General features: G+C 41.7%; 1 protein-coding gene across 1 annotated transcript; it reads left to right on the top strand.

Annotated features, from left to right (window-relative positions):
• LOC104399693 (transcription factor CP2-like protein 1) lies at positions 1–27,793 on the top strand (the record flags this gene model as incomplete). Its single annotated transcript, XM_010015478.1, has 14 exons — positions 1–152; positions 14,544–14,620; positions 16,222–16,327; positions 16,576–16,682; positions 17,291–17,443; positions 18,334–18,444; positions 20,170–20,261; positions 21,619–21,667; positions 21,764–21,857; positions 22,813–22,903; positions 23,563–23,663; positions 24,660–24,802; positions 26,957–27,008; positions 27,449–27,793. Coding segments are annotated over 14 exons (1,366 nt in total), but the record flags the coding sequence as incomplete, so codon positions are not given.

Below are 27,793 nucleotides of genomic sequence, written 5' to 3'. Positions count from 1 at the left end.
AGATGTCCTTGCACTGCCGATCTTCAAGCAGGAAGAACCTCAGCTGTCTCCTGAGAATGATGCCAAACTGCCACCCTTTCAGTACGTCCTCTGCACAGCCACATCACCTGCTGTGAAACTGCATGAAGAAACCCTAACCTATCTCAACCAAGGTAGGGTTTGCACTACACTGAAGGAGGGCATATTTCCTGGGAACAATTAATGAAAGATTTAATCTCATACTTATGCCTTACTGGGGGGCAGTGGGATGGAGAAAAAGAGGGATAGAGATGGGGAGGGGGATGGAGAAAAGGAGGAATATTTAGTTTTTCACATTTTATACTAGATTTTCAACTGTTTATAAAATAATGAAGTACCACTGATTTAACCATTTACTTAGACCAGCATTATAGCATGCACAGTTCCCTGTACTGTGCTTATCTCAGACAACCTAAACTGAAGCCTCCTACCTTGATCTTAAAAGGCCAGGTTAATTAAGCATATTGGCAAACTTTGGGTTGGGGAGGGCTCTTGACATTGCAAGTCTGCAGGTGCTGCTGGAGGGCATTTGAGTTGAGTATCCAAGGACTCCTTGGTGGTCTGGGCAGGGTGTGACATTGCTCCCACTGGCTGGGTGATGTGGCTGTGCTCAGTCCCTAACTTGTCAATTTTCTGAGGTTCAGTGCAGCAAAGTCCTCTATAAGTGACCTCATAAGCTAGTTTTCACTCCTGGATAAACAAGCACTATGTGTTTCCCTTGGTTTCCCCCCTACCTTTGGCAGAATTTGTGCGGATACATCTGTGGTTGGTGTTTGACTGTCACATTGCAGTACCTCTTGTGTGTGAGTCCTGGGAGAAATCAGACCTCTCTAGGCACAGGTTATGCTAAAACCTAACTATGCTTATTTTCTACCAAGTTGTAAACAAAGGCATTATTCTAGCAACAAGCTGAAGGCTGTCAGTCCTGTTACTGAGACCCTTTCCTGTTTCAGGACACTGCCCCAGCTCTTCAAGCTTTTTGTGCACTGAGCATGAAGCTCGCTTTGATGCTTCTCTGGCTAGGTTTCTGTCAATGCTTGTGCAAAGCAGAGCCATGACCTCCTTTGGACTCTGACCTCACGTGTGGCTGGCTGCTGGGTCTGTGCTGCTAGCTGGTAGATGCATGGAGCCCCCATAGAAAGATGGCCAAGTGCTGCAGGCTCTACTCAAGGAGCCGGATGTTTTCTGTTGCATAAGCTGGCACACCGCTGGTTCCCAGCATCAAAAGATGCTAGAGATGACTCTGTCCTCCCAGTTTATCCATCCAAATACAGCAGACCCCAGGAGGTGATATGGGGCACATCAAGGGTGAAACGGAGATAAATTTTTTGTCAAACACAAATCTTTCCTGTTTCAGAGTAAAAGATTTTCTGTTGTGAAAAGCAGTTGACGGCCAAACGTTTTAGCATACATAAGGCAGTGCCTGCTTTTTTTACTTACTTTTTAGGGCAAAAGTTAGACCACTTCTTACACAATACAGTGAGTAAAAAAACCCCAAACAAACAAAAAACAATAACAAAAATTGTTACTAGAGCAGTCTACATTTTCCTGTGCAAAGTAAGACTATTGCTGCCTTTGCAGATAGACCATGGTTTGTTAGGCTGTCTCCAGCTTACTGTCAAAAGGAGTTGTCTCCTGCTTCATCTGGACATGGTACTGACCTGTTTCCTTACCCAAGAACTGGTGGTCTGGCATCTTCTGCATCTGTCTTTCATCCCTCAAGGGGGAAAGTGGGATGTGTCCTTACAGAATGCATCCTGGAGAGCATGAGGCTGGACAGGCCTGGAGAAACAAAGATGGGATGAGTCTGGCAGGACCTGTGCAGTGGGGCAGAGTTGGGAAGGTGCTGGGGAAAGATGTGGGCGCTCCATAGTGTTGTTGGCTTGCCACAGTGGATGGAAACAGCACTTCTTCCTAGAGGATCTTTGGGGTGGTAAAAGGTGTTGCGGTTTCTGACAGTCAAATGGCTTGCTGCTTTCTGTTCCTCTTGGCAGGAGCTTTGCATCTGCCTGCTGCCTTCTCAGGAGCATCCTTACCTCATTTAATGTCCCAAGCAATTTGTTCTTCCTCCTTACACAAGATGCTCTGGGTTTCTTGGAAAACCTCTTGAAATTCAATGCTCTCTGTATATAGATGGATGCTGTTTGGTGGTGGTGGTGGTTTTTTTTGTATATGTGGTTGGCTCCCCCCGCCCCTGCCTCTTGAGCTCTTGCAATGTACCTAATTTAAAAGCCATTCTGCTCCACTCCAGCAGGTTACTCCAGAGTCCATACCATTGGCTGCACTCTTGCTCCCAGCACTGACCCTTTCTGGTAGCAAGGGTAGGCCTTGGCTGGACATTCATCTGACATGCAGTCTACCATGATACTAAGTCCCTTAGACCAAAATCCCTTGCCTGTGCTAGTTAGGCAAAAGGGGCTGGAGTCTAATTCCGTGTGGACATGAGCTGCTGTGGGAAGCTTGTGTTCACTGGGGAAGCTTGTTGGGTTCATTGAAGGTAACTGCAGATATGGGGAGAAAAGCATGCTGGATATGCCTTTCAACCAGCCGTGGTCAGAGCTGGGGAGTCTAATTTCTGTTGGTGGGATATTGGTGAGGACAGTGTTTGGGCTTAAAAATAGATGAGGATTTGTCTTGCAATTCCAGGACAAAGAATCAATTTGAATTGGCAGGTATCCTCTCATTTCACTTAGTGGTTTCTGTTTAGGAACTTCTACATAAAATGGTATTTAGTCTTTTTCATGACATCTATGTTAAAAGCAAGTTCCTCATGCATTGACCTTCTGGAATATAAAAAAAAAAAATAAATATGCGTGTCTCTTCAAAAGCAAAAATTAAAGTGCTTGAGTCCAGTTTTCTTCTCCTGTCAGCAACACTTGTCTATGGGAACCACTTGATTCTTGGGCTACATAGTTTGCCAGCAGGTACCTGTTGTGTAGGTGTTTTCCCATCCCTTCTACAAAACCAGAGGAGAGTGCTGTATATCTCTTTAGTTTGACCTGCTCCACACAAGCCAGGGAATCCCATGCAGGTGCTGCCACACTGGTCTTGTCCTGCCTGAGCTGAGTACATGTAAGTTAAAGGCCCTGACAGAAAATCGATCCCATTAACTGAATTAAGTTGTATGAGCCTGAGGGAGGTATGTGAAGGGGACCTCGAGACAGCCCAGGTCTCTGGAGGCAATACTCAAGACATGGCAGAAGAGCTGACCCCAGAGCACTGTGACCCAGCTGTAGTGCCATAGCCATCTCATGGATCCCTACACCTTATCACCTTATGCTGACTGTAAGCAAAGGGCCATTTCTTGCACCTTACCCTCTTTCTGTGCTTATCATGGTCTGGCCAAACATTGTTACATAAAACTTCTCTTCTTCCTTGTATGCTTGAGTTTTGTGGTGGATTACTCTAGCAAATGGGTAACTTCATTAATGGATGTCCCTCTACCCTGTCTGCTCTGCTGGAGAGCATCAGTCATAGCTGGCTCCTAGTAAGGCACATACAAAGACACAGTGGCTGTCCCAGCTTCAACAAAGCGATTCACATCCCATGTGGTTATTTATCCAAATTGTGAGGACTGGGTTTGGGGTTTGCTGCTTGCTGGGTGCCTCTGCCACTTGCTGTCCAAATGTTCCTTCCTGACTTGAGCTCTTCATCACTCATTAACTGACCACTGGTCACCATGAAGCACTTTGCTTCCTGCCCTGAAACATTCCACAGGTGACTGGTTCAATGGTGGTTGGCGTGTAGACCAGCTCAGGAGGTGGTCCATGTGCACAACTAGGTAGAAAAAACCTCGGGTCTGACAGAGCTATGGAGGGGGGAAAGCTGGAAGAACTGGGTAGCAAGTTTAAGGCCAAGTAGCATAGAAGAACCGGAGGAGAGAGTCAAATGACAACTAAAAGGGTTTCATATGGGCTACGAAGAAGGGCTGTCCAGTGGCTGTGTTTGTGTACAAATGTGAGAGGGCTTCAGGCTTGGGGAGCATAATGACTTCTCATGAGCCTTGCTTCTTGCTGGATAGGCCCAGAGAGATGGTCAGTGGCACTGAGGTGGAAGAGGTCTTTGTCCTGGGCTCTCCACAAGGGTCAAACAGGAAGCTGAGAAGACTCCTGAGCTAGAGATCAGTGTTTTCAGCAAGGGCAGGGGAAACATTTGTGCTGGAGCACAGGGGAGTGAGCTTAGCTGTTGTGTTAAGTTGACCTGGGGACATTCAGCAGCGGCAGGCTCCTAAGCTTGTCTGCTGCAGTTTGAAACCATGAGTGCTTGCTGGCTGCAGCTCTAGAACCAGCCTGTAAATGAAGTAACTAGAGTAAAATCCTTAGCTTGGTTTCCAAAGGCTGACTCATTACACTTGTCTTCCCTGATCTCTTCCCTGCCATGCCTTCCCACATTCCTTGGGAAACTTGGAGCCAGAGCCCTGCTAGCCCAAGTTCAACATGATCTTAGTTTGCTAATCCTTAGGGCAGTTCCTGCATTAAGTGATTTTTACTGAACCTCAGCAGAATTACTCATACGGCAGGACAAAGCATAGACCTATTGGTATGGTGTCTTAACATCACTCTGCCTTCAGTCCACAGAACTCGTAAAGGTGCTGTCCTCACATTAGGAGCTGCTGCTGGCATCGCTCCTCTGGTCAGGGATTGTATCTGTCAACAGCTACACTGTCCAGAACTCTGCAGCACAAACATCGCCTAACATTTTTGGAACTAGCCTGCCTTTTAGCACTATTTGAGTGTCTCCTGTGGATAGGGATTTTCAGACAATCAACCAGCAACCATGTTACAAACCACTGCTTTAGCAAGAGGGCTTGATGCAGTTGCATATTCCATGGTGTGCAGTCATATGGGGTGTGGTTTGACCATGGCTAGTTGAAACTAGTTTCAAATGTGGACAGAAATGGGAGCAATGAAGGTGGTTCCATAAACTGCTCCAGGAGGAATGTGGAGGAAACGAGAACTGTGCAGTAGATCTGAATGCTAATAAATGTGGGAAAACAAAATAATTCCTTTAACAAACAAATCAAAAAGCCAAAAAACACAAAAACCTGAAAGTCCCAAGGGAATCTGCTTGTAGTGCCAGAACCACATATGGACTGGGAGCTGTTCAAGCCATGATTTTGTTTCATGACCAGCATTGGGTTGGCTCAGAGTCTCAGATCTAAATTACTCAAAATAAAGGGTGGTTAAGGTTGATGGCAGAGGGTCACTGAGGGCAGGCTGTGTGACAAATCCAGCCCTGTCCCACAGTGGTACTTTGGAGTCACTGGTTACCACCTGCTTGTACAATTTTCCTGGGCTCTGTTCAGCTCTCCAGATCTGTGGTTCTTGGCCATGTGAGGATTTTAGTATACAGCTGGTTAAGGTTAGGCAGGCTGGCAATGTCTACTTTACAGTGTCTTCCAGGAGTCATCTTTATTGCCAGTCCTAGACAGTCCAGAAAACAAACAAGCCAAAACCCCACACCATGAGAAAAAACCACTGGCATCTGAGAAGACCTGTGACAATATTGGGAGCATTGTTGTAGAGGTACATAAGCAACAGATGCCTCGGAAAGCTAAAGATGGACTTAATTTTAGTCTGGTCTGGGTCACGCCTAAATGAAAGCCCCAGATTTCAGGCCTTGGGTGCTAACACATCCATCCAGGTTTGAGGCACATGTGCGTAAACGGGTACACTTTAAACTGTTATGTTGAAAATCTCCTGGGTTTTGTCCTGCCTCAGCTTACTGCAGACCTGTTCTGGTTTCTGCTCCAAAGAAAGGTGCAGAAAGCACTGGGCAGTGAGCAGCTGAAGAGGACACCTTGAAGGTGATTGCTGATTGCTTGGGTAGGAGATGAAATTGCTTACAACAGAAGACAAAAAAAGAACCTTTGCCTCCCTTAAAAAGTCTAAAGTTCAAATTCAGTTGTCTAATACTCTGCAGCCAGAGAACGCAGTTTTAAACACTGAGATTTACAGTAAATAAAAAAAGCTGGTTTGTATTGACGTTAACTCCTACGTAATTGAGTTTTTATGGGGTCACAACTGTCTGAATGTTTGTAGTTTTCCTGGAACAATTCTTTATTTGCCTAAATGAAGTGTAGAGAAGGCTGAGTGACCAGCTCCGCTTGGGTGTGCTGGTTTAATTATAGCTCTGTTTGTGGGGATATTTTTACTTTGTCCCATGCTAAGAGCTGCCTCTTTTCCTAACAATTGCTGCTGTTATTGACCAGGCCCTGGGTATTTCAAGGAGCTATGCTGTTAGTGGCCTCTCCTGTGTGGACATTCACTCCACCCTCACCTGGGATCACTGGCACAACGGTGATTTTTTGTCATTGACACTGTGAATATGAGGTGCTCCCTGGTAGATGCCCACCTATGCATCCTTGATCCCTCATCATTGTAGGGTTCCGTACTACTCCTTGACCCCTTTCCACTCTCTTCCTGAGTTTGAATGGCTTAAAAAACATCTAATGAAGCTGGTTTGTCTTTCCCATTTCTGAGACTGGCTACTCAGTGGTTTTGGTTCTTGTGTTGCACCTCTTCATCTTTGGAGAAGGAATTTGTCTCCTGCCTGACTCTGGAGACAGCTCCGAGTAGGTACTGGTGTCACAGCTGAAGCCAGCAATTTCCCCATCTGTTTGGCAGCTCTGTCTTCACTTGGCAGCCCAGGATAAACAACCCTGTCTCCAAACCACACCATCCCTAAGCTCACTATGAATCTTGTTTCAGATGACAAGGCACCTCTGCATAAGTAGAGCATCTGACTTCTGTTGTCCCTAGGAAACTAGAATCTCAGTTGTCTTTTAACCAAGAAGCTGTTTTCTATTCTTTCTGTAATCCTTTCTTCTGTTGCTAACATCTGGATGAAATTCAAATGGGATTGTGAACTTGCTGGACTGTAGCCTGTGCACAACTCCTACTGGAAGCTCCTAGACTGCGTTTTATTCTCCCACTTCCATAAATCTTCAGTATCTGTGAAGGAAGGAAGTGCTCAGAAGTTCCTCTGAGTGTAGTGAGAAGTAAGAGAATATCTGCAAAATTATTTCCTTATATTCCATGTCACTTTTTTACTTTCTCCCATTATCCGTATCTATTTTGAGATTCCTATAAATTTGTTAGTGACTTTCTGCCTGTGATTTTACAGCATTTTATGTTTGTAACCATGTACCTATCAATGTTAGAAGATGTGGAAATTTTTCAATTAGCTTACTCTAATTCGAGGTGTCATAAAAGATCATGTTTTAGGTGGTAATAGGAAGCTTGAGCAATACTGTGGTTCTGACATGTTTAGCTGTTTTTGTAGGAGTAATACACTTTTTTATAGGAGTAATGTACCTTTTTTCTAGAAAGGCTGGGAAAAAAAATCCCCATACCTCTTTTTTCCCCTTTGCTTCCTACCAAGCATTTCTTATGTGTTCCCGAAACTAGTTAGCAAGTATTTGAGCAGTGAGATTCCTCTTGTCCTAGCTCAATGCCACATTTGTGACTGGTGTTGAAGGTAAAGTCTGCCTTGGGATGGTTGCCAGTCACATCTTTTCCCCTGTTCTATGGGTAAGTACTGAGTGAGACTTGCTTTCTCTCAGTTTCTTACTGTAGAAATATAGTGAAGGAAGTGACTTACCTGAGGGCATCTGAGGGAGCCTGCTGAGGGGGGTCAGGAGTCATACTCAGCTCTTCTGAATCCCTCTCCAGCACCCTTACCCAGGACCATTCTTCTTAGTTATCTGAAACTCAAGTAAATATTACACACAAACCTTCTCTTACAGAGCTATAAAACCTGTTGTCCAAATTGACTTAGAACAGGTTGAAACCAGAAAAAGCCTGTATTTTTTACTTACGCAGAGGGGGCTGAGGTTTTCTGAGCTGGACAGATGTGACTAAGATAGTCCTGGGTGTTTCAAGTACATGCTGGAGAAGTGGAAATACAGGAAGAAATTATTTTCACAGGGCAGATATTTTTTTTTCAGCATTCTATCGCAATTTCTTCACCAATTAATTTGTATTAAAAACCAAAGTTTATATCACGGCTTAAGTTAGGTGGGGTCCAACAAAACGGGTGAGGTCTATGCAAGAGAAGCCCAAGTGCACGTAGTGAACTTAGCAGCTGGGAGAGTTTCTTTGTCTACTGGCTGGTTTTGTGTCCTTGATTCAAAGTTAGATGACAGTATTGGAAGAATTAAATGTACCTCCCTCTCTTTTGAGTGGAAACCACTGCAAACGAGGAGTATTTCTGTTAGTGCCTGTTAGCTATGAAGTGTCACCATTGTAAAATAGACCATCTTCAAGAGTCTGGGAAGAGTAGGGTTCAGCCAAATCTTCGTATAGTAAATGAGCATTGAATTTTTCCTCTAGCAAACTTGGCTCTGAGGCATGTGTTTGGCTTTCCTGAAAGAGCAAGGAGTGAGCCAGGAAACCCCCTCGAGCTGGGGGCAGATTGTAAAAGGAGGAAAAACAGAGGAAGAGACATGATGACAATGAGACTCTATGGTGTGGCAGTAGAGTTAGTAGTTGAATTGTTCTGCTGTGTTCCTGTAGTCTTTGCTACCCTGGTGGTAATGGCAAGTAGGGCAGCTATCCTCAGTGCTGGACTCAGATGGGTACAGAAACATAGTGGAGCTACGGTATCTTTGCTGCAAAGGGAAACAGCCAGGAGGCAGGTGAAGGGCAAGACTGAATGCTAAAGCAAGGCATGTGTAAATTGAGGTTCTTATTGCCACAGTATAAGAAAGTTTGGAAGAAGACCACACGAAAGAGGAGCATTGGTCATGACTGGGCAGCTTGATATGGATATAGTCTGGATACTGAATGCCAGCAACTGGGAAGATATGGCCAGGAAAGGGCTGGCTGTATGCAGTCTGCTCCGTCTCTGGGTGCTTATAATTGGGTGCTGTGTTCAAGATGAGGTGTGAGGCAAAATGGGTCTTCAGTGTTAGGATGACTCTTGCATTGCTTTTACATTTCCTGGCCCACAATTGGTTCTCCTTTGCAGGATTTTCATGTTCCTAACATAGTGGGAGCATTCAAGGTGGCCTATTGTGTAGCTGGTGAATTCATAATATCCACTGGATAAACATCTCCTAGACCATCTTGTCAAATGAGGCTGTAGTAAGAAACTGCAGAATATCCACTGCCGTTTGTGGCCTAGGGATGGAGGATTCTATCCTTCTTCCACACATGCACCACTTCAGCAAGTCTTATATTAAGTTTTATTTTTGTTTTTGTCTAGCAAAAAGGTGTGAGCAATCAAGCATGCAAGTTCAGATGCCAGCTCTGTCGCTCTTGCTTGTGTGCCCTGAGGGTTCTTTAATCTTTCTTGTCAGAAAAATATCTGTGTGTGCCTGGTACTCTGACGAGTTGCATTTGGCTGTCTCAAAGGTGATCCTCCTGCCTGCTGGATGTGCTTTGGTCTGGGAGGATAAATGCTTTCTTTTTTTTCCTCCCCCTCCTTCTGTGTGCTGCATTTGACTGTCAGCATTCCTTTGCCTTTATCTGTGCGCTATTTAGGATGTCCATATAAAGTTGCTAAATGGAATTTTTATTGGCCATCTTGGCTTAATAATCAAACAGTTTCCAGGCTGGTTCTGTCTAGTGCTGTGTGGATCCATTCTGAGAAAGAGGACTCTCAGTCTTTTTTTTTATCTTTCCACAGACTTTTGTTAGGGATATTGCTCAGTCTAAGGTTAGGGTTTAATTAATTGCTGGAAAGGCAAGCAGACTACTTGGCTAGATTAAATAAGGCCTGATTCATACTGGTCTGGAACATCAGCATCCTAGTTGGAAATCAGCATATTGGATCAGTGTATCATGCAGAAAACCACAAAATACGTACTGCGAGTGGCCCTTGAAACATAACACCAAAACAATAAAAAAGCAAGCAAGATATTGTGGCTGTGGAGCAAATAATCTTTGAACAAAATGTAACTTTGAGCTTGAAATAATGATAATCTTTTATAATCAGAAATGGCCTGAAACTCCTGATGGCTGACTAAATCCCAGGAATGGAAATCAGTTAAGCTATTATGGCTTGTACCTTTTGCGTGGGTGAAAGTGTTCCTGTGTTGAACTATATTATTTTTCATCTATAGCAAATTGTTGACTTTCAGTTCTTTTGTCCCAGCCTGCATTTAATGTGTGTTAGTTACCAAAGACAATAAAAGCTAAAAAAATAAGCAGTCTGTAAATCCTCTTTAGGATAGATGCAATTGCTTTATGAATCACCAAGCAGGAACTCTCCGGACATGGGTGGTTACTACTTTGTTGGATACTACTCTTGTTCATAAAGCAGAGTTGCTCAAACTGTAGCCTAGGAGGAGATTGCATAAATTTGGTGTTGCTCAGGGAATGTCTGTTCAAAACACAAATTACAGTGTATCAACACCCACCCAGGTTTTTATTGGTGCCCCTGAAGCTTTCAGTGAAGCTGGGAGACAAACTGCATCTCAGGAATTTACTGTGGTTTTCTAAGTATTTATTATCGTTCTGTTCTCTGCCTGAGGTAGGGAAGAGGAGTTTAGCAAGCTCTGTGCGAAGGGAGCACCGGGGCAGGCAGGCAGGCAGGAGGCTGCTTTGGCCTCACCTATCCTGGGGATTTGCTTGTACAATATCCTCTTATTTTAGGTAGTGATAGACATGCTTTAGGTACCTTTGTATGCATGTGTCCAATATTACAATGTGACCAGACAAGGCCGGTCACCAACCGTGTTGCCTGTGGTGGTGCAGCTGTAGCCAATGTTGAGAGCATGGGAGGAAAAGGGCTTCAGCAAGTTGCTGGCCTTTAGCGCTGGACTTGAAACTAACATGCAGCAATGTGGAATGTCATCCTGGCAAAAGGAGACTCTCCAAAACTGCAGCCGCTGCTTTCCATCGCCACAGGTGTTATCTTCAGGTTCTTCCTTCCGTCTGAGCACAGTGGATGTTAAACCCTTCTCAGCTGAGAACCGGATACTGCCTTTGTCAAGGTCAGACCGCTCAGTCAAATCATTGCAGAGTCTCAGCACCTCTGAGATTACTGTGCCATGTCTTCAGCTTTACCACAAAGCATTGGCTTGGAAAGATGTAGTCTAACCTATATTAATCTGTATTTCTACCTGAGACAGATGGAAAAACTGTATAGGAGAACTCCTCATATTTCAGTTGTATGTTTTGGGTTTAGCTAGTTGCAATCTGTCTTGGGAACTGGGAATATGGCTTGATTTAGCCATGCTTGGAGCCACATTTCTTTACAGATTTAGATATGTGAGTAAGAATGCGCTGTTATTGATTTAGATTTAGCAGAAAATTGTCAGTCTGTGCCTGCTAGTACTGGTGAGTCAGTGATGCAGGGTTTATAGATGATCTGCATACCAGGTCCTTGAGTGACTTCTTTGCCCTTTTTGACGCCAGGGGGAGTTCAGCTGTCTTCAAGTTAGGTCACTATTAGATGCTTTATTTTGCAGATCCATGTACTGATTATTCTTCAGAGCTTTCTTTCTGTGCAATTGTTACAATTGCAGGGCTGAGATTGTAATTCAGTCTTTCAGGAGTTTTGCCAGTAGTGATGGTGGGAAACATAGGGTAAACAAGGTTTGGAAGGTATTTTAGAAGGAAAAAAACCCCGAAACATTCCAAGCAGTTTGGTGCTATAAAAGTGTAAGTATCTGAACATTGTCGATGCTGTACCAGTGAATTATGGGTACCATTAGCGACAAAGCAGTGGATTTTCTGGAATAAGTTTTAGGGAGAATGAATTTTTCAAAATCAATACCAAAACATTTATATATAAAGGAATTCTGAGGAATTGGGACAAAAATTCTCACTGACAGAGTTCCACAGAGAGGGAAGTAAACTACATGTTTTCTGAAGCTTGGCTGGGAGCAGTCTTGTTTTGATAACAGTTCTGTGTAGTAACTGGAGTTAAACATTCAGAGGTCAAGGGGAAAGCAGTTAGCATAAAATACCATTTTGATTGAGTTTTTTTCATGGCATAAACTGTTTTCAGGGCTTATATCAGATGACCCATATATCTTTCATCAAAGCATTTTATTTCCTCTTTGGTCTTCCATTTAATATTAACTTTGTCTCCACTACGGTTTCTTTTTCACCAGTCGGCAGAATCTGTTTCTAACTGTCCAAGCTATATCACTCCCACCAGATGTGCAATGCCTGCTGTCTGCCAGGTTGCCTTATTGTCCCTATCCCATGCAAGTGGTTGGAAGATGCATGCTGCAGAATTTTTGAGTGCTTCATGCTAGTTTGAAAGGAATATGGCCAATGTTTTTATATTGATTATTTTCTTTTGTCTCACTGGAACTACAAATAAGGCTGACCAAAGAGTAGGAGTATATCAGTGCAAAAAAGGTGTTCCAAAACCCTGCTCATTTCTTAAGATGCTTGCTGAATGGCTGGCAGTGCTTCTGGTTCTACCATTGCCTTTCTTTATAGTACAGCTCATGCCATTTAATTTCTCTGTTCATGTTACCACATTGGAGTACAGTCATAGATGTATTTTACCGTCTCTTGGATGCTCATTGTCTCAGATCCTAAATTAATTTTATGTAATGATTAATTACCTTTGTATTTGCGTTGGAATGAACTGTAAGTGCTTGTCTGCGTAAATTTGTTTGAGGTAATGAACTGTATTGCCTTATAGCTGGTGAAATCTATCCCAAATGAGCCACTAAGTAGCCAAGTACTTCATACAATATAGATATACAGGTACAAGGTATGCACAGGTACATAGTACAACAGACATGCCACTTAGGGACATAGTTTAGTGGTGGATTTGGCAGTGCTAGGTTAACAGTGGAACTTGGTAATCTTAATGGTCTTTTCCAACCTAAATGATTTTATGATTCTATGAGAGAAAACCAGTTTTGTGAGTTGGAGCTTGATCTTTTTTCTGCTAATGCGACAGTGTTGATTATGTGGGGAGATATGTACATCTCTCTAAAAATTACCAAGTGAAAAATATTAATGTGTATCAGAGAGAACGTTAGAAAGTCTCTGGAATTAAAGCATGGAAGACCTCAATTTCAGGACTATCATTTACAAAACGCACTTTTGTTGTCCAGTAATCTTCAACGGAAGGTCACTGTTGTCATTTTGGTTTACTTATGCTCAAAGAGATGGGTTAAGATCTATGCATGTTTCCAGTGCTTAATTTGGCACTTCATATGGTTTGTTCTCCCCTCTCCACGTGCCCTAAGCTGCTTGCTGGATTCAAGGGTCATTTCCTGTTTGCAGAACTCCTATCAACACCAGTAGGAGTGTTGTGCAAACATCTGGGGCTTCAGTATGGCCTCTCCTGTCTTTTTTTCCCCCCTGTCAGCCAGCTGAATAAGCACAATTATCCCTGTGCTCTAGTGATAGGGTCCGTACTCTGCGGGCAAACGGAAAAGCTGGGATTCCCAAAAAGGAATCTGCCTGAAACACAGTGCCCTTCTGACACATCTGCTGTCATAAATCTTCTGTTTCTAGATCTTGATCCAGAAATGTGTCGTTTTTTGTCTCTGCTGGTAGCAACTGCTTAGAGGGAGATATAGCTGCTTTGCAGTTTTCTTCAGGGCCAGTTCTGCAGAGATACTGGTTGAGCTAGAAAACCTGAACTGATTTCCTTCTTAGTGCCTGCCCTATCCTACCTTGTATATTTTTCAGTAATAGGGAAGATGATAGCAAGATGAACAGGAAAAACTAGCTGTAAGGTATACATATGCTCCATTAATCCTAATGGTCCTGTCCTGGCTCTGTACTGGCTGTAGGTTTGCTGTAAAGAGTTGGTCCTATACAATGAGTTTTTGTACTGTCATAGCCATTTATGCATGAGGTATCAAGACATCAGTCTCCTTTGTATGCTGTCAGCCTTGGAGGGAGATATTATTTCATAAATTAGTAGCTGAATTCTACTGAACAGGCTAAATTCCTTATGCTGAGAGTGGTGGTGGGTGCTGGAATATGAATTCCCTTCCTGGAATTGGTCCCTGCACATGCTGTAATACCCATTGCTCCTTCCACATGCATGTCTGAAAAGGTATTTATGCCCTGGCCAGCCATGGTCAAGGCCTATGGGACAAATCTTGTATTTCTGGTTCGCTGGAACACCTTACAGGCCTGACTGCTCTCCGAAGAAGGCAAGATTTTGCCCAGGTTGTTATGCTCTGCAGAATAGCACCTAGATCTGTTGTGCCAGCAGCTAGCTCGTCACACAACCATTGCTTCAGCAGAAGGGACAGACAAAGGCAGTGCTGTTACAGCGGTGTGACACAGGGGGACAACTGTCTCAATACCTTGGTGATTTTCTGAAGAGCAACCAGAAAACTGTAGCAGCCCTGGGAGATGGACTAAGATCGATGCCCTAACTGAGAACTTTTAGGTGCCAAAAGACAAACCTTCCCCTCAAATTGCTGCTGTGCTTTAGTGCCTTCTTGATTACTGGGTCAAATGCATTATGTTACCAAATAGGAGCTTTCCCTGATCAAACGTATGCTTTATCAGCCACGTAAATGCCAGCATGACTCTCTCATTGCTACAACATATTAAACACCTTGGAAATGTTTCCTTAAACTCTAGGTCAGTCTTATGAAATCCGTCTACTTGAGAATAGGAAATTGGGAGAGTTTCAAGATTTAAACACAAAATATGTAAAGGTAAGGAGAAATAGATTTCTTTTCTTCCTGCTACTACATACAACCTCTAATGAAGAGCCTGACCTTGCTCACACTGAGACAATGGAAAATACTTTGCCATTGTTTTTAATGGGAGCAGGGCTGATAGAGTTGTTGAGTGCTAGTTTCATGGGATTATGCATCTTGGCTTTACAGGGCTTCAGGAGAACCTTTATTCTGTTTGTGACCAGGACCTCAGAGTTTCACTGTGAATATTGGGTTTGGGGGTATCCCAAAGTTCAGAGGTGAACATGGTCAAAACTGCTGAGAGGCAGACTTGTCTCCCTTAGTAACCCCAGAAGCATGCCTGGGCTCTTACAAGTCAAATGGAGGACCCTGGTGTTTACATGGTTCTGAGATGCAGATTCTGCATAGCTTCAGTTTATTTTGATAATGGGCATAATTATGAACACATAGAACTTGATTGTTTGGTTTTGGGGATTTTTTTTGTTGTTGTCTCCTCCCCTCCCAAACCAGTTCAAATTCAAAAGCTTTGGTCTGGATCTTGGTTCTGGATCCAGCATTCAAGCCTTCCTCTCCCCAGTTCTTGGCTGTGCTGCCTCAGGATTTCTTTTGGGAAGTGGGTTCTAGTCACAAAATTTGGATTTCAATCTGGACTTCAAATGTTGTCCAAGTTTAGGCAGTTCCCTATTTGTCTTTTGGCCTAATTCAGGAAGCATGTGGATTGAGATTCCAGTTTTGCAGGTTTTCCCACCATGGCTTGCTTGCTTCTTGAAGCTAGGGTTTGATTTGGGCATTTCTCAGGTTCATTGGCAAAAATTGCTCATTCATTTGATACAGAAGTCCCCAGGAGGAGGATGGACTTGAGAAACTGGGACATAGAGGGGTCATTAACTCATGCAAGTATAGCACTCTGAATATACAAAAGGATATATTAGTTAGGAATACTTTGGACTTGTCTGCCCTGGGGTTTGCCCTTATTCCAGCCTTTTTTCTCCAGTTATTGACATGGCTGCTCCATTGCAGACCAGAGATGAAAATTCTCCTGTTACAGAAGTTTTCCTGTTCTACACTTTAACTACACTAGGGTAAATCCAATGACTGGCAGTAAATGGCTGGAATGAAGTTTAATTCCCACTGACGAGCTGTCTGGGAATGTCAGCTCCACTGGTGCAGGGACAGTTGAGCTGGCTTTCACATTCGTTAATCAGAGTGGGATATACTGGGGTTGGGGCACGGTACAGACACATTAAATATTACCCCCTTGTGAGCCATTTTGGGTGTGGAGGCCGTATAGTGACGTTTCCATGGCATGACACCTAAGATTAGGTGGACATTGCTATTGCGCTTCCAGACCGAATCCCAGAAAGCTGTACAGGGCTGCGCTGTGCAGTGTAGACATGCCCTGTGAAGGGGAAAGAGTGTTACTTTCTCACTCAGGGGTCCCTTAGGAATGTGATAAACATGGTGATGGGTCTCTTAGGGGGACCCTCTACTCTCCTTATGACTAAGGATGAGAAACGTAACAGATCAGCTTTTGCTTTCTGCTCTGGAAAACCAAAGTCATCTCAAGAGAAGGGCCTCTGGATCACATTGTTCATCTTGCCATCTTTTCTCAACAGAGCATAATTCGTGTAGTTTTCCATGATCGACGCCTGCAGTACACAGAGCATCAGCAGCTCGAGGGCTGGAGGTGGAGTCGGCCTGGGGACCGCATCCTTGATATAGGTGAGACTATTGAATTATGTGAGAGGATGAATCATATATGGAGTATTTGTATGTGTGTTTAGGTTTTTTAAACCCTATTCTCTTAGGAATCCTGTATGCCTTTGGGTGGGAAGGAGATCTAGCATTATAGGTTCCAGATAGATGTATCATTGGTGGCTTGGCTTTTCACATGCATCTTGTAATTGTATGGAAATGCTTTCTCTTCTTCAATTTAATATTTTTAAAATTTTAGGGGTTTTCTTCTACAGATATTCCACTGTCAGTTGGTATCTTGGATCCCAGGGCCAGTCCAACCCAGTTGAATACTGTTGAATTTCTGTGGGATCCATCAAAGAGAGCTTCAGCATTCATTCAGGTAAGAGACGACTGATATTTCTGTGGTAAATACAATGGAGAGATATCTTATGAAGACCTAGAGAGTTAAGGTAGCCAGGAAATAAAGAAGAAAGATGCTAATGATGATATACAAACTCAAGTGACAATTGTGTATAATTAATTTGTAGGATGCTGGCTAAACCAACTTGCTAGCAACTTGCTAGCTTTGGAGTACTACTTACTACAGCTAGGATTTTAGGACTTTTTTTTTTTTTTTTTTTTTTTAAAGAATGGTATTGCTTTATATGCATGGATTTTGTTTAGAGGAAATTGTCCATAACCTGTTAGTTTTTCTTGCTTTCATCTTTTATAAGTGTTTTTCATCCCAAATGCCAACTATCTGATTTTAATCTGTATATGCGATTTACTTAAGTTAAAGGATGCTTTTCCTCGTGCTCTACTTCTTTACGAGCTTCTTGTTCTTCTAATTGCTTTGTCCCGAGGAACAGAAATAAAAACATCAGAACTCTTCAGCCTCTCTTAGCTTCTCGGGAGGAGCCAATACCATATGTTCAGGCAAAATCTGAAATTCAGATTTGCACAGGTTCCAACTGTCCCCAGAGATGAGCACAGCTTTTGTTTTGCCAGGTACATTGCATCAGCACAGAATTTACTCCACGGAAACATGGAGGAGAAAAAGGTGTGCCCTTCCGGGTGCAAATCGACACATTTAAACAAAATGAAAATGGTGAATACACAGAACACTTGCATTCTGCAAGCTGCCAGATCAAAGTGTTCAAGGTATGAGGTAGTTTTGTCTTTCTCATCATCTAGATTAAGACACCGGAGCATGTGTAGGTTTTAAATTGTGTAGGAGTGATACAAATACTGAAGTAAAAGACTTTTATCTGGGTATGCTTCAGATCTTAAACAGGACTCTTGCACACACAGTGATATAAACACAGAACTACACAGCAATTCTAGTTAAATTCAAGTGACCCACGTGCTGTATCAAGACTTATGGCAGTCCATTATGCCTTGAACACTATACAAATACTGAGATGTTTAGGGTATCCACTATGTTTTGGTGCTCTGAGGCAATCATGACGTTATGGCATCTCCAAATTTTTTGATTCAGTTCTCCATGAACAGTGAGATTTTGGAGATCTTAAATACCCCTTTTTTTCTTTTGTTGTAACAGAGTTCCTCTCCATGCTAAATGGAGGAGAGAAAGATTCAGGGAGAAAGCATTTCCAAAGATCCTAAGCTGGGCATGGCAGACGTGTAGACACTTCAGAAAAAGCTTTTCATAGGCCTGTTTTCTCAAAGGATCTGTTGCTCCAGTTTGGCTCCTGTAAGCAGTGTCTTACCTGTTCCCGGAGAGATGGTACAAAACCAGTTGAAGTGCATAACTCATTGTGCTCATGGTCTGAAATGAGTAATACCAAATCTCGGGACTGTGGTCAGCTTATTTTGGACAATAGACATTAATGGGGGATGTTACAGAAACAGTGGAGATGCTCCATTATATTTTTATGTCTAGGAAATGCAGATCTGATCTTGTTCCATATGTAGAGTCCCCATAAATCTTAAGGACACTTTTGTGAATGTATTAGAGAAGAAATCTGTTGGCCTCTGTCTCCAAACTTGTAATACTTGGCATAAGGGAAAGCTTCTGCTTGTGCTTACAGCCTAAAGGAGCAGACAGAAAACAGAAGACTGACAGGGAAAAAATGGAGAAGAAGACCACCCAAGAGAAAGAGAAGTATCAGCCTTCCTATGAGACAACTATTCTCACAGAGGTAAAGCATTTTAGACATCATACTATTTCATCATGTTGGGAGATAGATTTGAGAGAAAATGCAGTCTAACTAAGCCCTGGAGTTTGTCTTGTGGAGACGTTTATGCCTAGATCTGATCAAAATTGAGAGCAGAGTGAAATTCTAAAATGTCTCTCACTGTTGAAGTTTATAAAAGATGCCAAAATTTCTTATGTTTTAGGGTACAAACCAACCCTTAACAGCCTAGCTTTAAAAGAAATATTTTCTCTATCTTGTGCTGTGCTCCCGGGCACTTGTCATGGTGCTTAGATGCCAGTTGTATGAGGCATTTTCTTCAGAGCTGTCTGGCAAAAGCTTGTGTTGGAGATGGGGCACTTGAATAGATGAATAGGGTGTCTGATTAAATTATTAGTTTGTTTTTCTGTGAATGTGCCTATGAAGCTACTATTACATGCAAGATCTCAGAAGATTCTGGCTTGTACTCTAGGAATATCTTGGATGTCTTACATTCTAATGCATTTGGGGTAGAGATGTATGCGTTTCTACTCCTTCCTGCCATTGCTAAGATATATATAAGCTTACCCCAGGCTGCAGAATTACTAAGCAATAGGACTCAAGAGAGTGGTTTAAAAGTGCTGTTCGTTCTGCTTGTGGGGATGTCTTGTTTGATTTAGTTCTTCTGTTTTTTGAAGTGGCTTGCTGAACTTCTAAAAATGAGGGGTTTTCTTAATTTAAATAAACTTCCTGTTTGTGAGATCTAGTTCTTCCCACTTTATTTTCCTTACATTGCCAGGAGCAACCAGCATGTTTTCTAATTCAACAGGGTGGTTGTTAACGAGATTTTTGTGTACACAGACCTAATTCCGCTGAGTTGGCAGATCCAAAATTCTCCCTATGAGCTCTGATGCACTTTGACATATTGCATGAGGAAACGTGGGTTGCTGAAGAGTTAAATATTTGCTAGTGCTTGTGAGATGATAAAATATTTGCTAGATGATAAAACTCCAAAGCTACACTCGTTGTCTTTTAATCATTGCAAACAAGGATACTACAGTGCATTTTCTTGAGCTCTTGATCATGGGGTGGTTCTACAGGGCTAAATTTCTCCTGCTGATTACAGTGGCTTAAATTCAGAACAGAGTCACTAATTCTAGCTGGGTTGCTCTGGTTTTACACTACTGTAATGGAATATGGAGTTTGACCTATATTTGTGAAGGCTTTTAGCAGTTTTGTGTCTGTCTCTTTCAAATTTTCTCCATGTAATACCCATTTTTAACTTGAGCTCTTTGACTAATAGCCAGAGGTTTTAGCAGACTGGTTCGAATTCTGCTCTTTCACTGGTACTAACCTGAAGCAGTGCCACTGGAGCATATTTGTTGCTCTTGCCTGGGTTTAATTAGGGATGTATAATTGAGACCAGGGGTATTCTGTATCATTGCTGCCTTCAGTCTGCATTGACTTACTGGCGTTGCTCTGACTTACAGCTGTGCACACTTTGGCCCAGTGTTATTTGGGGACAGGCTTTGTGAAATGAGAGAAATGTGGAATGCACAACTGGAATCAATCTGGCCCCCTGGCAGCCCATTTGGAGAGCAGTGTAGAAAATCCATGGCCTGTCTCCTCCTCCCAGCAGGAGTGATGAGCTGAAGTTAGTGGTGAGGCAACAGCATAATATGGTGTTAAAGGAGAATCAAATCCTTTATTTCCATCCTTAAGAAAGTATCCCTGCTGCCTTTCTTCCAACAGTGCTCTCCCTGGCCAGATGTGCCTTATCAAATGAACAATGCTCCATCTCCAAGCTACAACAGTTCTCCCAACAGCTTCAACCTTGGAGATGGGTATGTAACAAATAAAATCTTTCCTGTTGATATCGTAGTGTTGTGTCCAAGTTGTTTGTGTGTCCATGCATTTCATACCCTGGAAGAATAGGTCAAGGACCACCCTTCCTAGAAAGGGAAAAATACTTCCCACTAAGCCTTTTAAGACCTTCCATCCAGGAATTACGTGTAATGCACAGTACACAATATGTCCACTGCTTATGTGGTGGCTGGGAGGAGAGCTTCAGAGGATCACCAGGGCAATTCCTGCTATAACTTTCATTTCTTATTCTTCTGTTCTTCAGAGAACACACAGACAATGCCCTGTACTAGCACTCCCCACTATTTTCTGACAATAGCATTAGAGTCTTTCGGCGTTCCTTTCTGTCTTGAGGTAGTTTGCGGTGCTGGATTCCCAATTGAATGGGATATAAAGAAACCCTGTCTGTGGCAAAACAGCCTGAATTTTGAGAAGCCATTCCAGAACACATGATTAAGAGGAGATATTTTTAATTCATTAATGTAGCAATCATGAAGAAACAGTTTTAGTGGTCCTGAAGCACCCAACATGATAGCTGATGACAGAAATAAACGGCAGAGTCCCTTAGTACTTCTGAGTCCTCCCTGTGACATACCTACCCCTAGGAATTTGGCATAGGTTGGGTTTTTTTGTCCTCTAGGACTCTGCAGCCTTGTTGCCTTCCTGCACAATTTATTAATTCATCAGTGTTGTATCACAAATTTGCAGTGAGCAACTTCAACCTGTGAATAAGGACAAACACTGAAATGACAAAAATCGATGTTAATAGGGGGATCTGTTGACCATTTTCTTTCACTGCTAGATTATTAATTCTTTGGGAAAATCCTGATGCGTTGAAGTCTTGTCTGTGTTTTAGGAGGGTTTAATAGAAATGCAGTTTTATGTAATATAGTTAAATTGCAATTTTCTATGTTTAAGATAACACCAGGGTTGAATTATAAAGTCCTTTATTCAATTTCTGTGATGAATCACTGTTAGACAGTGGATTTAGTTAGGGGATTTCTGGCTTGTGGAAATCTTGAGTTCAACCACTCTACAGGTCACAACTTTCATGCTTAGATGGTGTCATGTTAGTAAGCCATCTGTATGGAAAAGTTTGAATGAGGTCAGTAAACTGAGTAGGACCTCAAGTTGGAGTTTGGTTTTTTTCTATTGTTTTTTTCTTTTTGTCCAGATTTTGGACACCTTTTTAAAAATCTGATAGAGGAAGAAGCCAAGTTGCTATGTAACTTGTGACAGTTGAGTCAAATGGACGAGGGGGGGAAGGATGGGCACTGCTATGTAAAATTTAAAATAATGTTTTTCTTTTCTCTTCCAACTTTGTATAATTTTTTTTAGCAACAGTTCTCCAACCCACCAAGTGGAGCTCCTGCCTCCCAGCAATGATGTAAGTACTAGAGATCATGTTAATGTGGTGCTTTTCTTTTTTAGGACACTGGTGAACAGTTCATTTCAAGACCTTCTTATTCTTTTTGCAATGTAGCATCTCCTTCCTTCTGCTTCTATTCAAGATGCCCAGCAGTGGCTTCATCGTAATAGGTTCTCTCCATTCTGTAGGCTCTTCTCAAGTTTTTCGGGTGAGTTTAAACAGTCCAATTATTTTGTCTTTATTCTCTTTTGAAAGTGCAGCTCATGCTTCACATCAAGAGCATCTGCTGCTGGCCACTGTTCATGGGATCACTGGTCTGATCCAGTGTGGTTGTTCTTTTGTTCTTAGATTAGTTAGCATTTGCCACAACAGTTTGTAGAAATATAGAATAAGTAAAGATGGAAGAGAATAATTTGAGATGGAAGGGACTATTTGAGTTCATTAAGTGCTACCCCCTGCTTGAAGTCCAGGGTCTTGTACAGTTGCATTTGAGTATCTCCAAGGTTGGAAATTTCACAATATCTCCAAGCAACCTCTTCAAATACTTGACTGCTGTCACAGTGAAGAAGTTTCTCCTTATACCTAATGAATGTTTCCCATGTTCTGTCTGCTGCCTCTGACTCTGCCCCTGTGCACCTTTGAGAAGCGTCTGGCTCCATCTTCATTCAGCTCCATCTTCACTCAGCTCCATCTTCACTGTACCCTCCTATTAGGTAGTTGTACACAGCAGTAAGATGGTGGAAGGGGGAATTCTTAAAGATGTTGAAACCTTGAGGAGCTTCTCTCTGACTCGCAACAGGGGGGTTGTAACTGGATGATCTTAAGGTCCTTTCCAACCCTAACTATTCTATGATTAAATAACCTTGTGAACATGGCAGTTAGATAAAATTGGGCCATTTAATGGCCAGTGTTAAACAGCTAGCTTGTCTCCAGGTTGACTAGAATATCTTTCAGTGCAGGGCTGCTCTTTTGGCAGCTTCTGGCATTCTGCACAATGATTGATTTGTATTGTAGACCTCTCTGAATCTGCTACTCTCTAGGCAGATCTGTCTGGTTTAGCTCTGTGAATTCTCTCCTCCTGGCCTTTTCCTGCTGCCCATACACACAATTTGGAAGCTAAGATTTGCTTAACTTCTGAAAAAAAATCAATTTGAAATATGTAGGTGCTGACTTACTGAAGATGTCCAAAGAAGATTTTGTTCAAATCTGTGGGCCTGCTGATGGAATTCGGCTCTTTAATGCAATCAAAGGAAGGTTTGTACTTCTTCCTTCCTATTTTTTTGTTATGGCAGCATCCCTTGGTAATTTCAGTCTTAACTAGAAGTTAATCCTGGAGCTGTTGCATTTAGACTTCCTTTTAACACTTCAGAGAGGTCATCTCAGAGGATGGAGATAACAATCATATTAAAATCCAAGCACAGCTCAGACATATTGCTGAAATGAAGCAGCATCCAGGGGTTTATTTGCTATCACCTGATAGCTTCTCTCCACTTTATATGAAACGCAGCCTACAATACACTGTGTTGCATCTCCATCACAGGAAACAATAAACAAACCAACCTCTGGAGTCTCAAATGACTCTTAAACTTACTTTTATTGCAGTAACATCATAAATTCTACAGCTGGGCAGGATTCAAATCAGTAAAGGCGGGTATGATGAGCTGCTTGGCAAGTGCTGTAAACTTTTCATTCTTATTTGATCCTGATGAGATTAAGGTGCTCTGGTCTGTCCCACAACCTCTCAGGGGGCTCTGGCTAGACCGCCTAAGACATCTAGTCCCCAGCATTAAGACTACCCCTTAGTGGGTTATTTATGCACAGCCTGAATGATTCCATTTCTCATTGTTTGCTAGCTAACTGGAACCATTTTAGATCTACTAAATAACTTACTACTGTTTTTTAATAATCCATAGAAATGTAAGGCCAAAGATGACAATTTATGTCTGTCAAGAACCAGAGCAAAATAGGTCCCATCTCCACCAAAAACGAGAAAATGGAGATAGCAGTCTTTGTGGTAAGTTTTTATGTATAGAATTTGTTAAACACGTAACCTGATGAAAATGCTGCTTTCTGCCTGAGCTCCTGTGTGGGACAACTTGGCATCCCAAGTATTTAAAGAGGTCCTGTTTATCTCAGTTCTGCCACTGTGGTTAGTTTCAGGGCTACAGATTCCAACTGGTACCGTCTGCCTCAGGAACAGATCAAATTTACAAACTATATGCAGAATGCTATAGCAAAATATGTATTCAGTTCTGAATAGGGAACATAGCATTAAAACCTACCCCCACCATTCGCAATTTGCTTCAGATTATGGCTTGGTTGAAAATATTCTGGGAAATGGAAGGTCACTATGTCTTAAAGTGAGGTTCTAATTCTTGAAAGTTCAAAGCTTTTGGGGGCTCACTGATCTTAACTATTCCTCGTGATGTACAATCAAATGAGAATAGAGATTGTCCTTAGTTCTTGCACATAGTATAAACTAGGCACAGCTTTTCTACCTGGTTGTTTCTACCATTTGGATTGGATTTAAAAGTTAATACTGTTATCTACAGTTATTTGGTACATTGTAGTCTTTAGTTTGTGCCTATGGGATCAATGGGATAGAATCTAATCAGGTACTGGTTTTTTGTAACATAATATCATTTGTCTTACTATTTAATTGGATCTACTTTAAAATGTCAAAATCAGTAAAAGTAGGTTATCAAAAAATATTAACATCTTGATGAGAGGGGTTTTTTAGTGCCCCATGATACATGTTGTCATTAGTCCCTGTGTTTTCCTCTGGGCAAAAGTAATATGTGTTTTATTTGCCCATGGCATCCAAATTTTGGATATTTTTTTGCAAATCATCAAGCTGGATATTTGGGTGCTGCTTTAAAGGTAGTAAGCTACTGTCAGGATTTAAACCTTGATCTTATACGCATTTGGTCGTTGATATGGAGCATCTTGGTGTTATCTGTAGTTGCTATTCTATGATTAGAACTCTGTAATTACTTTCAACTTGTTGCAGTATATCATGCAATCTTCTTGGAAGAATTGACCACGCTGGAATTAATTGAGAAGATTGCAAACTTGTACAGCATTTCTCCACAGCAGATAAATCGAATCTATCGGCAGGGACCCACAGGGATCCATGTATTAGTGAGCAATGAGGTAAGGGGTTAATGTAAACTCTGTCAGAACTGTAACAGTTGTCTGACTTCTTGAAGTTAGAATAGCCTTTTAAATTACAGAATGAATCTTCAAGGAAGCTTAGCAAAGTTACTATTCCCAAGTTAAAGCAAATATTTAAAGCAAATCATTCATGCATACCATTGATTTTGGTGTGTTTTTAAGATCATTGCTTTGTAAAAGAGTATGTTTGGATTTTTTGTTGTGATGGTTTTTGCTGTGGTTGTTTTTTTCTTGTTTGTTGGTGTTTTGGTTTGGTTTTGGTTTGTTTTGTTTTGTTTTTGCTGTGGGGTTTTTTGTTTGTGGTGTTTTTGGTTTTTTTTTTAACAAAACAGAACAAAATGGGTAATTTCCTTTCCATGTTGACTACTGAAACAGATTTTGGAGCGAGGATCTAAAATAAGAACCTTTAAATAGGAAAGTTTCCTAAAGAAGGCAAGTTTGAAAATCTGTAGGGCAGTTAGTCTTCCATCTTGGCCATTGATTACAGCCACTGGGTCAGAGTCAGAGCTATGTAAGTGCACACTATAATTTAATGGCCCTCTGCTAGCTGTTTGTGTCCCATTATATGATGGCTTAATTTAGTCCAATCCATTAACTTGCAGGTTAATAGTGGGTTGCCCTTCTTCCTCTTTCCTCCCCACTAAATTACTTACTCATTCATGCACCAGAATCACTTAAGGAGCTTCATGTATAAGAAACATTGTTGAAACAAATGAAGCAGAGCGTAGGTCTCAACTGGAGCCTAAATCGAAGGCTGTAATGCCTATTCCTAAAGTCTCTTTGCTGTTTCAGCCTGATTAAATCTGAAACTCTGATGCTTTATGGAGGTAAAGTGCTTGGAGGCAACTCTTGGTGGGGGAATTGCCTGAACCAGCTTGGCTATAAGGCTTTAAGTATTTAAGTCAATTATTAACAATGTCTATTACTTTTTTTAATAATTTTTTTCTTGTTCTAGTACTATAGTGCAAAGAGTGAGGCACTCTATGAATGTACTTCATGCATCATTAGGCACAGACTGGCCAGTGAAGTTTGATTTGCGAGAGCAGGGCGTGGATGTTAAACCCCAAAGAGAATAGGGAAGTTAGTGTAAGATGAAAAGGATATTTAGTGTAAGAACTTACACTGGAAAGTGCTTTACTTGAATGATATTCAATAGCTAGGAAAAGGCTTTTGCTTAAAACTGGATTTTCTGAGCTGATCAGACAGGTTCTGATCACCTCCCCACTGAAGTCAGGTGTCCAGCACCTGCTTCACCTGTCTGAGACACCCCTCTGAAGGTAATCCCAACTACTCTAAGGTGGGAGAACGCATTGAATAAAGATGAAGCTTAAATGAGCATTTCAGTTTGGATCTGAAGTTAGCTGAATCTTTTAACTTACCTCTTTAGTTAGGGGCCTCACTAGAACCTGCATGTGTTCTGAAAATCTAGTTTTATCGTGACTAACTCACATTGCTTTAGATACTTATCTTGCTTTCCATGGTCTGCTTTGCCTCTCAGAGCAGTTCCATTAAGATTCCTGTGCCGCAACAAAATATAAACAGGTAAATGATTCCTACAAGCACATTTTGACTAATGTCTAGTCAAAATATCCAGGTGGATGCTGCCGAGATGGCTTTTCAGTAGCAATTTGCCTTTATTCAACAAGAAGCCCATTTTTCAGGGCTGACCACCTCTAGATAATATTTCAGATGCTAATGTAAGCTCAACTGAGCTTCATCATTCAGCTGAATGTGCATTTCAGGAGATTTTAGGAGAGGGACTGTCTTCATCCAGCCTAAACTAGTATAGCTTTACTGAAGGCAGTTAAGAACATGGTCCTAAATAGACTAACTGGAGCGGTATAACAACTTAAAGGATCAAGAGCTGCAAAGAGGATGGTAAAATGCTGAACAAGCTAGATCAGTTCCAGGCACACACTTCAATACGAGCTTGTCTTAAGCACATTAGCAGCTGCATGAACCTTAATTAATCAGCCATGTACTTTAGTAATCTTATGGACAGCGTTACTCGGGACTCTCTAGGACTAAATACCAAATGTTGTTTGATACCTCTCCTCTAAAGTCTATACTAGCACTGAAGGAAACTTGAATGTGATTGCTCTTATGTTGGCTTTTTTTCCTTCTGCCCTTCAGATGGTGCAAAACTTCCAAGATGAATCTTGTTTTGTTATCAGCACATTAAAAGGTATGTATTGCTGTTATTAAATGTGTCTCTAAAGATAATTTCTCCTTTCAACTGCACTAAATGTTATCACAAACTTGGTGCTTTTACCCTGAAAAGATAAGTAGTCTAATCTAGTGTAAGTCAAGGTGTTGCATCAGCTTACACTATGATAGACAGATGGATCTGTGTTTTACTCAGTTATATTGTTATAAAACTTCCATAAATCCATTGATAGCACTGACATAAATAAGCAGAAAGCCCTCTAGTAAAATGTAAAAGATGACTGTTAGTATGTTGTATTTTATAATGTAAATGCTTTGACCTAGATGTTCAATATTGATTTTCATGAGTGGATTGTGGAACAAGGTTACAAACTATTGCAAACTACCTAAGAAGAAATCTGGAGTTCTGTGCTGTTTTCCAAAAGCAATGAAAAAATGCTTTGCATTTCTTTGTTACAGCTGAAAGCAATGATGGCTACCACATCATTTTAAAATGACCGTGCTGCACAGAAAGACTTTAACAGCCTAAAATTTAGTGCCTCACTGAGATTGCTACAACCTAGACTGGAAACATGAAGAAATTTCTGGATTAAATGCTCCTGTGAACTAAGAATTACCAAACAGCTTAAGAAAAAACCTGCTATTACAGATATACATTTTTGGTGGTGTGTGGTTTAGTTTTTTATTTGGTGGGTTGTTATTTTTTAAATAAGCTGGAACTGAGAACATCGTCAAAACTTGTACATGTTTCTTCCTCCCTCCCTTCCTCTTCAGTCTTAAAAATTGTTCAGGTTTCTGCTTATT

The sequence above is a fragment of the Nestor notabilis genome, unplaced genomic scaffold, assembly GCF_000696875.1.
Source record: "Nestor notabilis isolate BGI_N333 unplaced genomic scaffold, ASM69687v1 scaffold9045, whole genome shotgun sequence".
Classification (NCBI taxonomy): Eukaryota; Metazoa; Chordata; class Aves; order Psittaciformes; family Psittacidae; genus Nestor; species Nestor notabilis.
This window is presented reverse-complemented; position numbering and strand designations above follow the sequence as displayed.